General features: G+C 40.7%; 1 protein-coding gene across 3 annotated transcripts; it reads right to left on the bottom strand.

Annotated features, from left to right (window-relative positions):
* Window positions 1-4,653: 4,653 nt before the first annotated feature.
* Window positions 4,654-12,754, bottom strand: LOC117551150. 3 transcript variants are annotated; one of them, XM_034223887.1, is made up of 11 exons: window positions 12,550-12,754; window positions 12,143-12,169; window positions 11,608-11,633; window positions 11,057-11,347; window positions 10,495-10,791; window positions 7,335-7,394; window positions 6,909-6,968; window positions 6,735-6,809; window positions 6,078-6,176; window positions 5,564-5,607; window positions 4,654-5,444 (listed from the first exon to the last, which is right to left on the bottom strand). In XM_034223887.1, exons 1-11 carry the CDS (start codon window positions 12,675-12,677, stop codon window positions 5,355-5,357), a joined length of 1,197 nt encoding a protein of 398 aa, XP_034079778.1. In that variant the 5' UTR covers window positions 12,678-12,754; the 3' UTR covers window positions 4,654-5,354. The 3 variants fall into 3 exon arrangements, with proteins under 3 accessions (XP_034079778.1, XP_034079776.1, XP_034079777.1); XM_034223885.1 differs by having other exon boundaries at window positions 11,608-11,901; window positions 12,550-12,731; XM_034223886.1 differs by having other exon boundaries at window positions 6,078-6,173; window positions 11,608-11,901; window positions 12,550-12,731.
* Window positions 12,755-15,132: the final 2,378 nt, after the last annotated feature.

Below are 15,132 nucleotides of genomic sequence, written 5' to 3'. Positions count from 1 at the left end.
CTTAAACACAGACAGTGGCAGAACTTCAGTGTTAGTATTATTAGATCTCAGTGCTGCGTTTGACACTGTTGACCATATTACTAGACCGACTGGAAAACTGGGTGGGACTTTCGGAAACAGTTCTGAATTGGTTTGAATCCTACTTAAAGGACAGAAACAACTTTGTTTCTATAGGTAAATACACATCTGAGTTGACAAATATGACATGTGGGGTTCCTCAAGGCTCCATCTTGGGGCCTCTTCTCTTTAACATCTACATGCTACCACTGGCTCAGATAATGAAGAACAACACAATAAGTTACCATAGCTATGCAGATGACACACAAATTTACGTAACAATTTCACCAGGAGACTATGCTCCAATTCAAACACTGAGTAAGTGCATTGAACAAATCAATGACTGGATGTGTCAGAACTTTCTCCAATTAAACAAAGATAAAACTGAGGTAATGGTTTTTGGAGCCAAGGCAGAACGTATAAAAGTTAGCGCTGAGCTTCAGTCTGCAATGTTCAAAACAACAGATAAAGCCAGAAATCTAGGTGTAGTCATGGACTCTGACCTGAGTTTCAACAGTCACATTAAAACTGTTACTAAATCAGCCTACTATCACCTAAAGAATATATCTAGGATTAAAAGACTAATGTCACAGCAGGATTTGGAAAAACTTGTCCATGCTTTTATCTTCAGTAGACTCGACTACTGCAATGGTGTCTTCACAGGTCTCACTAAAAAATCTATTAGGAAGCTGCAGCTAATTCAGAACGCTGCTGCTCGAGTCCTCACTAACACTAAGAAAGTGGATCACATCACTCCAGTTCTGAAGTCTTTACACTGGCTTCCTGTGTGTCAAAGAATAGATTTCAAAATACTGCTGCTGGTTTATAAAGCACTGAATGGTTTAGGCCCAAAATACATTTCTGACCTCCTGCTAAATTATGAACCATCCAGATCTCTCAGGTCTTCAGGGACTGGTCAGCTTTCTGTCCCCAGAGTCAGAACTAAACATGGTAAAGCAGCGTTCAGTTATTATGCTCCAAATATCTGGAACAAACTCCCAGAAACCTGCAGGTCCGCTGCAACTCTGACTACTTTTAAATCCAGGCTGAAGACTTTTGTTTTTGTCGCTGCTTTTAATTGAACTATTCACATCTTAGACTGCACTGTAACTTTTATCCATGTACTTTTGCTTTTAATGTTTAATTGACAGCACTGTAACTTTTATCCATGTATTTTTTCTTTTAATGTTTATTTTATTAGTTTTTCTTTTTAATGACTGATTTTAAATGCCATTTTCTTAATCTCTTTCATTTTTTGTAAAGCACTTTGAATTGCCTTGTGTTGAAAAGTGCTATATAAATAAACTTGCCTTGCCTTGCCTTGAAGAGGCATTTTATTTAATATTTTTTCTTAATATTTTTTTATTTTCCAACCTAGGAGAGGTTTTCCTACGTTTTTCATGAAAAAATATGTCTGAGGAGTGTAGGGTTTGGGAATTATGGCAAGTTTAAAATATTTTTGGGGGAGAATTTTAAGCACTGCTCCACTCTGTTTTGAGATCAAAGCACTCTAGAGTTAACGAGCTGCTCCATCCACTGTAATGTTAAAATCTGAAAAAGGCCTCTCTGCTAAGCTCCAAACTAAATTTAATATCTCAAAAAGTTGAAAATATATCAAAACTCTTTTATACAAGTTTTATAGTTGAAGGTATTGTGATCATTTGAAAGTTGGAATGAAGTGTCTGGCTGAAATTATGTGGAAGGAGAAGCATTTGGCGCAAAGTGTAGGAAAACAGGATTTTAAGGCATCTCCCATTGACTTCAATGTTAAAAAAAGAGTTTAAAAAGCTGAATATTTCAAAAAGTATAAAATATTTTGAAAAAGTTGAAGGTTTCCCATCGATTCCTGAACAGGATGAATAGTTTAATATTTGAATGGTTTCTGTAGCTTAAAATAAGCTGAAGTTATGGAGAGCCAAATTATTGGCTGAAATAAGGGGAAGAATAAAGATTTGAAGAACTATTGGAATGCTGTAAACAGCATTCGCACTAATAAGACGACTCGTTCATTAACTTCAGTTTATATCTATTAGCATTGTCACGCCCTGGCTCAAGGACGGACAAAGGAAGGAGACCACACATGATTCATCCAATTGAAGTGCATTTATTTAAAGAAACTAAATTAACTATGAAGTCAGTTAATCAGTAATGTGTGTAGTGTGTGGGTGTGTGAACATGCATCAGTATATAAAGAAAGAACAAACAAACCAAGGTCCAGTAGAGCCAAGCAACCCAAGAGGAGAGAGACTGACTGCTCAGGCACCCATACTTGTAGCTGAGCAGTCAACCCAAATCAGGTGTCAGCAATCTCTCCTGATTTGGGGAGTGGCTAACCAGGGACCTGAGTCTAAGGCCTAGGGGCCGTCACACCTCCCCCCTTAAGAATGAGGTAGCACCTCAGATCCTGAAACAAAACAAGAACATTAGACACAACATTTTCTTCCAATTCATAAATCCGAGTAACACGTCTCAGAGCACACAAAAAACTGCATTATAAGCCTATCAAAAGTGATACTAGGCAAAGAAGGAACTATGACAAAAAGTACATGAGGTGACTACCGAAATTTGCACAAAACCCGCAATCATTACAGCCTAACCCCAGAAAAAGCTTAGTGGACGAAACAGGGAATGCCTGTACGGCCAAAACTTCAAGAAGAATGGGACGAAGCTCCCCTTGCCTGCCCCATCTTACCCAAAGAGGTTACTGTAGCTCTCTTTCACATACTTCCGTGTGTTACAAATGTTGCACTCTGACCTTCTAGCCCAATTGACATTGCCACATGTTTTGCAGTTCCAAATCCAGTTTCATTTGTTCTAACCTCAAAACCAACAATTATTTCTGTTGTTCAAATGTCAAGCCAGACACATAATTAGTGACAATGCTCTTACCTCCCCTGTCCATCAGTACCGCACAGGCTAGCAAATGAGCCTTTATAACACTTTTCAGGCTTTCCTTTGGTTGCTTGGAATCAAAATCAACAGAGTAATAATGAGCAATCTTCACCAACTGCTCCTTTGTACATTGCTCCAACAACTCATCCGAGGGACACTGAACATAATCTTCCACAATGTTAGCCATATCAAACCACAAAAATCTAGCAACCTAGATAACCAAATTGAGGTAACATACACCAAACATTTACACTATGCAACTAGTGGCAACAACAACTGGTGACTCCCCATGCTCAACTAACTAATTAGAGTATTTCCCTTATCTGACTAAACTCGTACCTAGTCTTTGTACAGATACTTGTGGCGGGTACTTATTCACTGAAACCCAGTGGTACTGGAAGGCAACTGTATACACAGCGACCCCACAAGAAACCATGGACGTGATCCCGAGACAACTGCTCTAGCCACTTTCTCTGTCACACTAAACCCAACCCCCGACAACAGACTCCCTATTAGAACCTGCTGCTTGGCCTCACAGAGGAGAACACCAGTCACATGCCACACCAAACATTTAGCATATTTACCTCAAAGAAAACTGTCCCAAACTAGATTATAATAAAGCTCTCCAAAACAACTACATCCATGTGTGATACTCCAACCTAAATTAGCACAGAAATTTCATACCAACAAAATGTATGTCAAAATTTGACTTTAGACGAGCCCCCATGTCACGCCCTGGCTCAAGGACGGCCAAAGGAAGGAGACCACACATGATTCATCCAATTGAAGTGCATTTATTTAAAGAAACTAAATTAACTATGAAGTCAGCTAATCAGTAATGTGTGTAGTGTGTGAACATGCATCAGTATATAAAGAAAGGACAAACAAACCAAGGTCCAGTAGAGCCAAGCAACCCAAGAGGAGAGAGAGACTGACTGCTCAGGCACCCATACTTGTAGCTGAGCAGTCAACCCAAATCAGGTGTCAGCAATCTCTCCTGATTTGGGGAGTGGCTAACCAGGGACCTGAGTCTAAGGCCGTCACAGCATCCACTCCTTTCTTCCAAGACAAAGCACATCAACCCTGATATTATTCATATGTATTAAAAAAGAGTGTCTTCTGCAGGAAAATGCCATGGAGTGTGGTTCAGCATCGCGCCTCTCCAGCCCTCTAGCCGCAGCTCTGCTCCCTCTGGTAGCATCGACCATCAGCAGGTGACCTTTAGCAGCACGACCGGACTTCAGTACGGACTAACTCAACAAGAAGATGCTTATAAACACATAGAGAACATGGCCAATCAGAAATGAATTTGCTCATACCTGGCAACAGGCAGCGCTCTACCAAGAAAACAAATATTTATCCGTAGCACTAAGGCTCACATCCATTAAAGCAGTAAACATTAGTAAACAACAGAAAATGAGAATAGAGAGTGCTAGGTGACTTTGCTCAGAGCATTGCCGATCACACCATGACAGTTTTCCAGTGTCACAAATGTGTGCTGACATTTTAAAAGAGAAAGAAATAGTCTGCCAACCGTAAAAACAATGCATTTCTAGTCAAAGTATAAAAAAAGTAATTTGTGCAAAGTATGATATTAAGACATTTAACATGTTTGATTCTTCAGTGAGGAGGAAGAAGTATAATGTAAGAGTATGTGGAATGTAAAATGCACTTGGTCACGTGAAGAGAATTCAGAGTGGTCTTTATTTTTGGCAGTAAGTTGCTAAAAACTGTTGACAGTGCCATCATTTTTATTTATTTTAGAACTTGCTTTATTCTGCCAGTTTCTCCTTGTTTTAAAGCAGAAGACATTTCAGACGAGCTAAAGATGCATGAAGAAGATCTCAGAATGTTCCATTGATATTACAGCCATAATGTGTGAAGGTGACCACAAACACGTATCCTCATGTTTGAGAGAGATGATGAATAAATACAAAGACATATTTTCCTTCCTTTATTTACCCCTGGTGTTATTTTCTCTGTGTGTCTGTTGGTTTCTGTGTGTGTGTGGAAACTGATGTGAAACAATGGATAAGGGATCAACTGAAACAATGAAATTCAAAGCAGTATAAATACATTTATAGGGCATAGTCACAGAGTTACTATACAAGTTACATCCGATTTAATAGATATACAGTATATATTAGGGTTTTCCCTTTTTTCAACTTGTGTTAATAATAGATGTAAAACAGCATACACAACATTAAACAGAAACACATTTACAAACTAGAAAGACTCAACTTTTGCTTTAGGTAAAAGTTTGGCTACATTTTTTTTAATCTCAGTTTGGTTGATGAGAGAAATACATTTCAGTCGTCTAACATTAGTTTGGATTATAAAAGTTTACTTCAAACACATAGTTTTTTAGACTTGTTCCTCTTGCACTCTGTTCAGTACGAACGGCTTCAGTGTGACTGCACCTTGCTGTACATTTGACCCATCATCAGGTCTGAAGCAGCTGGCTCCTCAGGGCAGTACATATGGTATGTGTCAGACTGGGGAAAGAAAGAAAACAAATATACATATACAATTTGTAGTTCTATAAATATAGTTATATAAACCACACTATTTATGTTCCAATTGTATTTATTTGTGTCTCTCATGCCATGCTTACATATTCAACTTTGGTATCCTGCCTTTTCACCTCATCGGGACCAGCTAGTGAGAAAACACACAATGTTTTAATTCAAGTTCTGTATATCAAATCATACATCTCTCTTTACTGATTATAAAACATACACAATGTGATGGAGTACACTTCCAGGGTTATGTTTCTGTTGAGAGGAGATTTCTATACCATCAGTTCTCAAACAATACTTTGCTCGTATGTGAAAACAGTGTGAGGCCTGAGCACAGAGTTCATTTTGTCTCAGTGCAGTGGTGGTCTCCCACACGAGTGGTTTATTTTACGTTTCAGATCTAGGTCTTGCTCGCCACAATATATATTTTAGTAGATGTGAGCTACGTCAAACGTTCAACTGAACAAATGTGAAGCTGCTTTAAATATTTGTTTGAAACTGCAAATGACATTTAAGACCCAAGCCAAACGGTTTATGTCTTGAGTAGTTGTTCAAGTCTCTCAAAGCAGATTCTGACCTTATGAAAAAAACACATTGACACATTCATACCAGTTATTTTGTTGTTACAGAGAAGTGCAGAAACCAGCAGGATGACGCCCACAGCAACTCCACATCCAGCCACAACTGCTACAAACTTCCATATTTCTGCTTTGAAACGACAGAAATATAAGCGTCAGTCCAACATCTGCTCCTCCCAACATTATCATGTACGGTGCATAAATACAATGATTCATCCAACACTTCCAGATCACGCCATCATGTAAAAAGTAAAGCTGAGTATAGCTTTGTTACTGATACAAAATAAATCTAAATCATATTGTAAACCTGAATTAAAGTTTAAAACAATTTAAGAATTATTATTAGTATGTAACTAGAGTACATAGTAACATATATTTTTTAATTTACATTTTTGGAATATGTGCAAGGAGTCCTCTTAAGGAGCTGGCATACTATCAAAAGAATATTATGAGTGCAGACGGCCCACACATATTCTTTTATCATCCACAGTACGGCAGGTTTGCATATGAAATATTAAGTATCCGTTCCTGTTTTTCCTTTGCCACGATCTGTATTCAAACAACTGGATGTCCTTCACAGACTGACCAGAGAGTGACCTATCAGCAAACATCTTCTTAGTATGAGCAAGACATAAGACATATTAAAATCTTTAATGAGTCACTATGAATAATGGGATAATGATTTCACCTGATGCTGCTTTCACTGGTGTTGGGGAGGAAGAGGAGGAACTACCAGTGTTCTTTGACATTACGACAGTCCAACCTTGTGAAACAACAAAAGTATATTTCAAAAAACTCGATACACTCAAACACCTATATGGTAAATAACTTATTTCTGAAAATAAATGTGGAAATGTGTTACCTGATGTCTGTTTTGCAGGTGTTACAGGGGGGAAAGGATAGGGACTAATAACAGTCAGACCTTGCAAATGAAAACACAAAGAGCACAACAACATTTCAAACAAATTGATAATTAAGTGCTATTTTATAATGTTCTTGACTGCAGACCTAAACGGACAGTTCCCCCCAAAATAAAAATATATATACATTTCGCGTGGCAGGTATTCTCGGCCGAAACAAAAAGCTTCCTACATGAAACTGTTGACAAGAGATCGGTAAATACTTTTGGGAAACCCCAGGCATGATTTTTAAAAAGAGACATTTCTGTTGAATTTTTCAAATGTATTTTTTGGCACAGAATCAGAATACCTTTATTCGTCCCACAAAGGGGACATGTAAAAGTGCCATGGTTCAATTGCGTGTCTCTATAATAAATAAAATGTCCTACCTGTGGAATCCTTTGATGGTGCAATCGACTGGGTGGTGCTTGACTCCTTTTCTACAGTATCTACAAAAAGAGAAACATTTTCAGCGTTCACAAATAAATAAATGTTCAGTATTATTTGTGTGTCTAATATATATGTCTATTGTTGACACCAATCCACCATAAGCTTACGGCCCGTCCACACAGCGGCGTGCGTTGAAGCTTCCAACGCTTCTGCCCATTCACTTTGAATGGGGTGACGTCACTTTTAGCCGAACTGCATTATGGGAAGCGACGTGGCGCGTTGCTGGCGTTGCTGGCTTCAAAAGTTGAGCAATGTTCAACTTTTGACGCCTCGACGGAGGCGTCAGCCAATGAAATCCCGTTTATGCAAATCTGCCAGTACAAGCGCTAGCCAATCAAACTGCGTGTATGCTGGGAGAGACTACGCAGGTCATTTCCTCATATTCCAAAAAATGGAGGGAAAATTCATTATAGCGGTAGTGAATCACCCGGTGCTGTATGATCAGTCTCTGTTCATCTACCGGGATACAAACCGGAGGAGCGAGGCATGGAGGGAGGTGGCAGAGACAGTGGATGAAACTGGTAGGTTTTCGCCTGTTTGGGGATTTTATATCCAGTTTACTTCGTTTTAACATTGCTATTGCTTTGTATGTCGGGGGCGGGAGATTCATGTGATTGGTTGTTGGTCGCAAAAAACCCCCAAGCTTCAGATACGCCCACCTCCAAGAGTCAACGCACGCTGCTGTGTGGACGCTCCGTTATGTGTTTAACCATTCAGTAAACAAATACTTTGATTAGAAATGTATTTTTTAAACGTATCACATGTATGCTGATCGCCCAGGGCACTTTAGAGGAAATAGGGGTTGTCAAATCAGTATTTCTTTCGGCCCGTCTACACTACAGGCATAAAAAAAATCTTGAAGCTGGGCGTGTCTGAAGCTTGGCGATTTTTTGCGAGCAACGCGACCAACAACCAATCACATGAATCTCCCGCCCCCGACATACAAAGCAATAGCAATGTTAAAACGAAGTAAACTGGATATAAAATCCCCAAACAGGCGAAAACCTACCAGTTTCACCCACTGTCTCTGCCACCTCCCTCCATGCCTGGTTCCTCCGGTTTGTATCCCGGTAAATAGTTCTGGTCGTAAAGAACCGGGTGATTTGCTACCGTAATTTCTCGTTTGGAATATGAGGAAATGAACTGCGGTCTGGCTCTCCCAGCTTGCACGCGGTTTGATTGGCAGGGGTGGCCAACCTGCGGCTCTCGAGCCGCATGCGGCTCTTTGCCTAGTTTCATGCGGCTCTTCAGTTCATATCGAATTGTATATGTGTGAGTTTGGGGGAGAGAGTGTTGCACGACTAGTGTTGCACGGTGTACCACGGTGTACCGATACTTGAAAGGTACAGCGATACCCTGCCGTTAAAAACGTTACGATTCCTCCGTTTCATTAGTATCGGTACTTTAAGAATGACGGGGAAAAGTACTCCGGTGAGAAAGCGCCGTTTTAATAAGAGCCGTGTGTGTTCAGCGCTCTGCTTCCACTCCCTGCACTGCAGCCGTGCCTGCAGTCCCTCCCTCTCAAGCACGCTCTAAGTCCCTCCCCTCTCAAGCACGCTCTAAGTGCCTCCCCTCTCTCGTGCACGCGCTAGCTGCCAGAGCATGTGAGAAAACGAGAAGCATGGCTGCAAGTGGGAGTGCAACTGCCGCTGAGCCTCGGCTTGTTGACAAAAAAGACGCCAGAAGCTAAATTTGGAAGTATTTTAGCTATATCTCTGACAGTGAGGGCAAGCCTACGGACACCACGAGGCCTGTCTGTAAGACATTTATTAATTTTATTTAATACGAATTATTGTCATTTATTTTATTTATTGTTCTCATTGTTTAAAAGTTTGTGTTATGGTTCTGGTGTGAAATAAAGCACAATAATTACATTTAAGACTGTTTCCCTTTTTTTAAGAAAAGTATTGAAAAATAATCGGAATCGCAATTCTTGACTTGGTATCGAAACCAAAATGTTGGTACCGTGACAACACCAGCTACTCCTGACAGTTAAACCTGATATTTAGTAGGTCGGTTAAGTATTGAATGCTGATAATTCTGACGTAATTTGGCCGGTCAAAGTTGTTTGGGCTCGGATAAAATCGCTCCGTTACTTTCGTCCCGGCTCTCCCTACGTGTGTATGTGTGGTGTCAGGCGTCAGTATGAGAGGATGACAGCGCGTCTAATTTTGATGTGGCCCAAGAGCCAATCACAATAATACCTGCGATGCAGTGAACCAATCACCTTTGAGGGGGGGGGGAAACCTATAGTTGATTAAACACTATCCAGTGTTACCCCTACCATTGTGTTGGAGGGGCGCTGCGCCCCGCCAACGGAGTCCCGCGCCCCCCCCCCCTGTTTAAAAAATATATATAATTTTTTTTTTTTTAAATATATATATAGTACCAAATAATCTATAACTACTGTCACTTTTCACATTGAACATGTGCTCTTTTATTAAATAAACTAAACGCTTTCATTTGAAGTTGTGAGTTTAGTGTTTTTGACCCTAAGAAACACTGATGCAATAATCAATAACAATAATCCACAGCTCCTCTCTCTGCTCCAGAGGATTTAAAAAATATATATCCCAATGCCACAAAAATGCATCAGTGACGTGGTTGAAATCTTGTCTCCAGAAAACAAAAAACTGAAACAAGCGGTATCAGTGACTGTGTGTTTGATGTGGCTCTTTGCAGTAACATAGAAAAAATGTGGCTCTTAACCTCTGACTGGTTGGCCACCCCTGGGCTAGCGCTTGTAATGGCGGGAATTGCAAAAACGGGATTTGATTGGCTGACGCCAGCTTCGAGCAAGCATCGAGCCTCAAAAGTTGAATATTGTTCAACTTTTTACGCCGATAGACGCTCGCGATGCTTGCAACGCCTTGCCATGCTACCCACAATGCAGTTCGGCGAAGTTTGAAAATATCCTACGTCACCCCATTCAAATGAATGGGCGAAGCGTTGAAAGCATTTTTTGACGCCTGTAGTGTAGACGGGCCGTTTCTTCGCTTGGATTTGAATTTCCTTACAAAATATTCACACCTGCAATTAAAGAACTTTTGTCTAAAATAAATATATGTATTGCTCTGGATGGGAGTAAAAGTCACTCACTGTATATGTTGATGGAGGACGGGTCACTGTGTGGAGATGGAGAAGTTGACCCTCCATGTTTTACAGTGTACAAACATTTCACTTGAACCTCAACAGGTGATCTCTGCTGAGACATCTTCAGCAGTTCAGTTCCTGTCAGAGTCTTCAGACAAGAGAAGCCTCTGACAATGAGTCCAGTTAAAGTGTAGAAATAACAGTGTAACATAGAAACAGAGGGCGGAGTCTGACAGTGCAGAGTGACGGAGTCTGTCTCTGTGATCACCGGAGGATTCACTGTCAGTGTCGGGGGACGGAGAGCTGGAAATATAAGGATGAGTTCAGTTAAAAAGCTGAATATGTAATTTGTTTAAACCATTGCTGTTGATCATTTATATATAATGGTAGAGAATGCCTATTGAAAACCTAAACAAGTGTTGTGCTCATACTGTAGTGAGTAGCAATAGTGTTGATTCACTTTGAATGATGATGGGTGATACATCACTTTCAGGAGATTTATACAAGTCATGCTTTTTCTCTAAAATAAATAAATGTATAGTTGTGGATGGGAATAAAAGTCACTCACTGTGTACGGTGATGGAGGACAGGTCACTGTGTGGAGAAGTTGACCCTCCAAACGTTACCGTGTAAAAACATTTCACTTGAACCTCAGCAGGTGATCTCTGCTGTGACATCAGCAGCAGCTCAGTTCCTGTCAGAGTCTTCAGACAAGAGAAGCCTCTGACAATGAGTCCAGTTAAAGTGTAGAAATAACAGTGTAACATAGAAACAGAGGGCGGAGTCTGACAGTGCAGAGTGACGGAGTCTGTCTCTGTGATCACCGGAGGATTCACTGTCAGTGTCGGTGGAAGAGGATCTGGAAATATAAGGATATGTTCAGTTCAAAAGCTGAATATGTAATTTGTTCAAACCATTGCTGTTGGTCATTTATATATAATGGCAGAGAATGCCTAATGAAAACCTGAAGAACTATTGTGCTCATAGTGAGTATTAATAGTGTTGACTCCCTTTGAATGATGATGGAGGATACATCACTCTCAGGAGATTTATATTTGTCACACTTTTTCTCTAAAATAAATATTTGTATAGCTGTGGATGGGAATAAAAGTCACTCACTGTCTATGGTGATGGAGGACAGGTCACTGTGTGGAGATAGAGAATTTGACCCTTTAAACATTACAATGTAAAAACATTTCACTTGAACATCAACAGGTGAACTCTGCTGTGACATCTGCAGCAGCTCAGTTCCTGTCAGAGTCTTCAGACAAGAGAAGCCTCTAGTTCCTCCACTTAAAGTGTAGAAATAACACTGAGACACAGAAACAGAGGGTGGAGTCTGACAGTGCAGAGTGACTGAGTCTGACTCTGTGATCACCGGAGGATTCACTGTCAGTGTCGGTGGAGGAAGATCTGGAAATCGTGCAGCAAATGATATCACTCAAAAGCTGCAATAAGACAATGAAACCAAATGCTTTTAAATACTGAATAATTAAATTGATATAAAAGTATTCTTAATGGGGGGGAAGTATTTACATAATATAGATGTTGAAGAAAAATATATACTTTACAATCAAATAGTTTGTAAGATAAGTCAAATCATTATCCAACCATAAAACACCTGGATATTAAAGACAATGGATCAGAGACTGACCTTGTGCTTGATACATGTGAAAGCAATCTGTTGAAAAAAGAATTAGCAAGTGAGCAAGGTAACTAGATGTAAAGTTAACAAATTAATGACTTCAACAACAACAACAAAAAACGTAACATTTGAGCCAGTGTTTCTCCTCCCCAGTAGGAGCCACAATCAGCACAGGTAAAAGTATAGGCAACAAGAACACATATTAAATATAACATAAAAAGATTAAATATGAATCCCTTTTAGAAGCTTTCAAACTGTACGAACTGTTTGCTCATAAGCCGCTACCAAATCTCTCTAAACAGTTTTAAAGAAGTGACGTGTGGGTTAGCAATATTAAAAAACATGATTTGCTTGTGTGCTTAAGTTTGTAATAGCCTACATTAATAATGAATACATCAATAAGAGGTTTAACTTACACATGAGGATGACAAACAGCAGGCGTCCAGCCATGATGAAGCTTGTGTGTCTGACTGTGTGAAAGTCTCAAGTGTAATGTAACGAAACGCTCAGGAAAGCCACAGGTAGCTTTAGAAGTGAATAACATTAAAGGGAGGCAATCCTCATGACACGCATTTTTAAATAATTATCATCCGATAAAACAGACCAGTCTCTGCCAGTCTTTTTTTTTTTCAGTGATTTTAAGCTGATTAATTACCGAAATAACATCAACCCTGCGGGCGGCGCCATTTTGACGAGTCACATGATTTATTTTACCGGAAGTGACGTGAACTATGCGCTGGTGTGGAGGATTAGGGTTAGAAAGATCCACAGGCGCATGTGTGCAGCGAATTTTTCAAGTTTCCGGACGACTACTCTGAGAGTATGATGAAACATAAAATGGGATTTATTAATCAACCATTACTTAATGGGGATGCAGTGCACTGCCAATGCCAGCCAGCGTAAGCACATTACGCAGCAGACTTTACTTATTGTTTACTACGGAAGGAAGCAGGAATTGCAGGACCCAGAGCGCACGGAGCACAGAGCGGACAGCAGATAACGGAATTGCAGTTTTATTGCTTATAGATTATCAGAACATTTCAAAGGGGACACAGTCACATTGGATATTAACCTATGGATTAACTACATCATCGTTTATCCATTGAAGACCAGTTTAGACCAGGCAAAGACGAAGGTAAGCCATGTTAGCCGAGCGCATGTTAGTAGGCTGCCTAGCAGAGATGGGGACTCGAGTCTGTGACTCGGACTCGAGTCGCACTTAAGTCGCACACACAGAGACTTCAGACTTGACTTGGACTCCTGCTCAAAAGACTTCGGACTCGACTTGGACTCGTGTTTTGGGACTCGTGAACAATCATTGTGTTTTCTATTTTTGGCGTATTAAAGGTGGGGTAGGTAAGTTTGAGAAACCGGCTCGAGATCGCTAGAATTTGAAAATACACAACCGGAGAAAATCTGCCACTTCCTCACAGAGCCCCTCCTCCAACACACTAGTGCAGTGCTGGAATTGGGCCGGTACTCACCGGTACGCAGTACCGGCACTTCTGGTTCTGACCCATGGAGTACCGGCACTTCTTGCTCAGTACCGGCATGCTGGCGGTACTCCGGTACTCATGCACCGTGCCAGTACTCAACACTCTCCCGCCGTTCTTATTATACATCCATATATATATATATATACAGCCGCCCGGTACTCAGTAGATGAGTCATGAGGTGCCGAACGGACATTCTCATCGCTCTAACCGCTGGAGTTTCACAGCGGCTGTCAGCTGTTTACTCCTGTCATTCAAACAGAACGTGCTGGAGAGGGGGCGGGGCTTATCTTCTCCATGTAAATACTGTGGTGGAAACGACTATGTCAAAATTAACCTATTTGACCGTGATTTAATAGTAATACACGTTTCAAAATAATAATAATAATAATGCCGAAGTAACAACATACTGAAAACTGTTAGTAAAACCATGTTTAATGCTTTACAATTTACATACCTAGATGCACGTGTGTTGTGTTTATGCAGTGCAACTCCCACCCAGTGGGTGGCTATGTAGAGTGATAGAACAGAGCAGGCACGCCCCCGAGAGAAGGAAAGCAAGTCACGTCACAAATTAGCATTTCTAAAATGTTAGCGTGGATTAATAAAAGTGCAAAAAGACAGCGGTTGTCGCCGGAAGAAACTTCAAATACAGAGAATGCTGTGCCTGTGTTGGAAATTGTGTCTGATGGGGAGCTTTCTTTGGTTGATCCTCCTGCTCCAAGTTCTAGTGCATTAGCATTAGCACTAGCTCCGCCGCCTCCTCCAGAGCCTCTAACATTAGCTGCTGCTGGCGCAACTGCCACCACCAACACCGGGCAAAGCGATGCACCTGACTGCTGGACAACGGACCAGGTGCAATATTTTTGCAAGACCAATGCATGGCTCCTTCTTAAAGATAAGAAGCTAGGATGTCGGATATGCAGAGATGTCAAATCTTTGGGAATACACACTGGACAAGGACTGAAACTGTCAACTGAATGGGGTCAGTGTGCAGTGTCTCATTTCGGTGTTGACAAGGGCAAACAACAAGCTAGCCTGAGGAAAAAAAATCAAAGAACATAAAGAATCACAAGCCCATGTAAAAGCTGCTGACATCCTTACATCTGCTTCACGTGAAACTATTCAACATCAAGTGCAGTCTATGCATAAATCTGAATTAGACACCACTATCAGAGTTTTTCGAACGGCATATAAAATTGGCAAACATAGCCGGCCATTCACAGACATGCCAATTGATTTGAATGTACAGAAACTGAATGGGCTGAACGTGGGCAGGGTTTTGCACTCCAATAAAACCTGTGGCGAAATCATCGACCACATAGCTCATGAGCTGAAGAAAAAAATGGCAAAAGACATTACAGAAAACCAAAGAAAACTCTGTGTTTTGGTCGATGAATCTACCACTATTAGTGGTAAAACGGTGCTTGTTGTGTGTCTACGCTCAGCATTAGCTGATGCTGAGCCCGAAACGTTTTTTTGGGAGCTGATCGAGTTGGATGGAAC

The sequence above is a fragment of the Gymnodraco acuticeps genome, unplaced genomic scaffold (assembly GCF_902827175.1).
Source record: "Gymnodraco acuticeps unplaced genomic scaffold, fGymAcu1.1, whole genome shotgun sequence".
NCBI lineage: Eukaryota > Metazoa > Chordata > Actinopteri > Perciformes > Bathydraconidae > Gymnodraco > Gymnodraco acuticeps.
The sequence above is the reverse complement of the archived record's forward strand: the minus strand, read 5'-3'. Positions and strand labels throughout refer to the sequence as shown.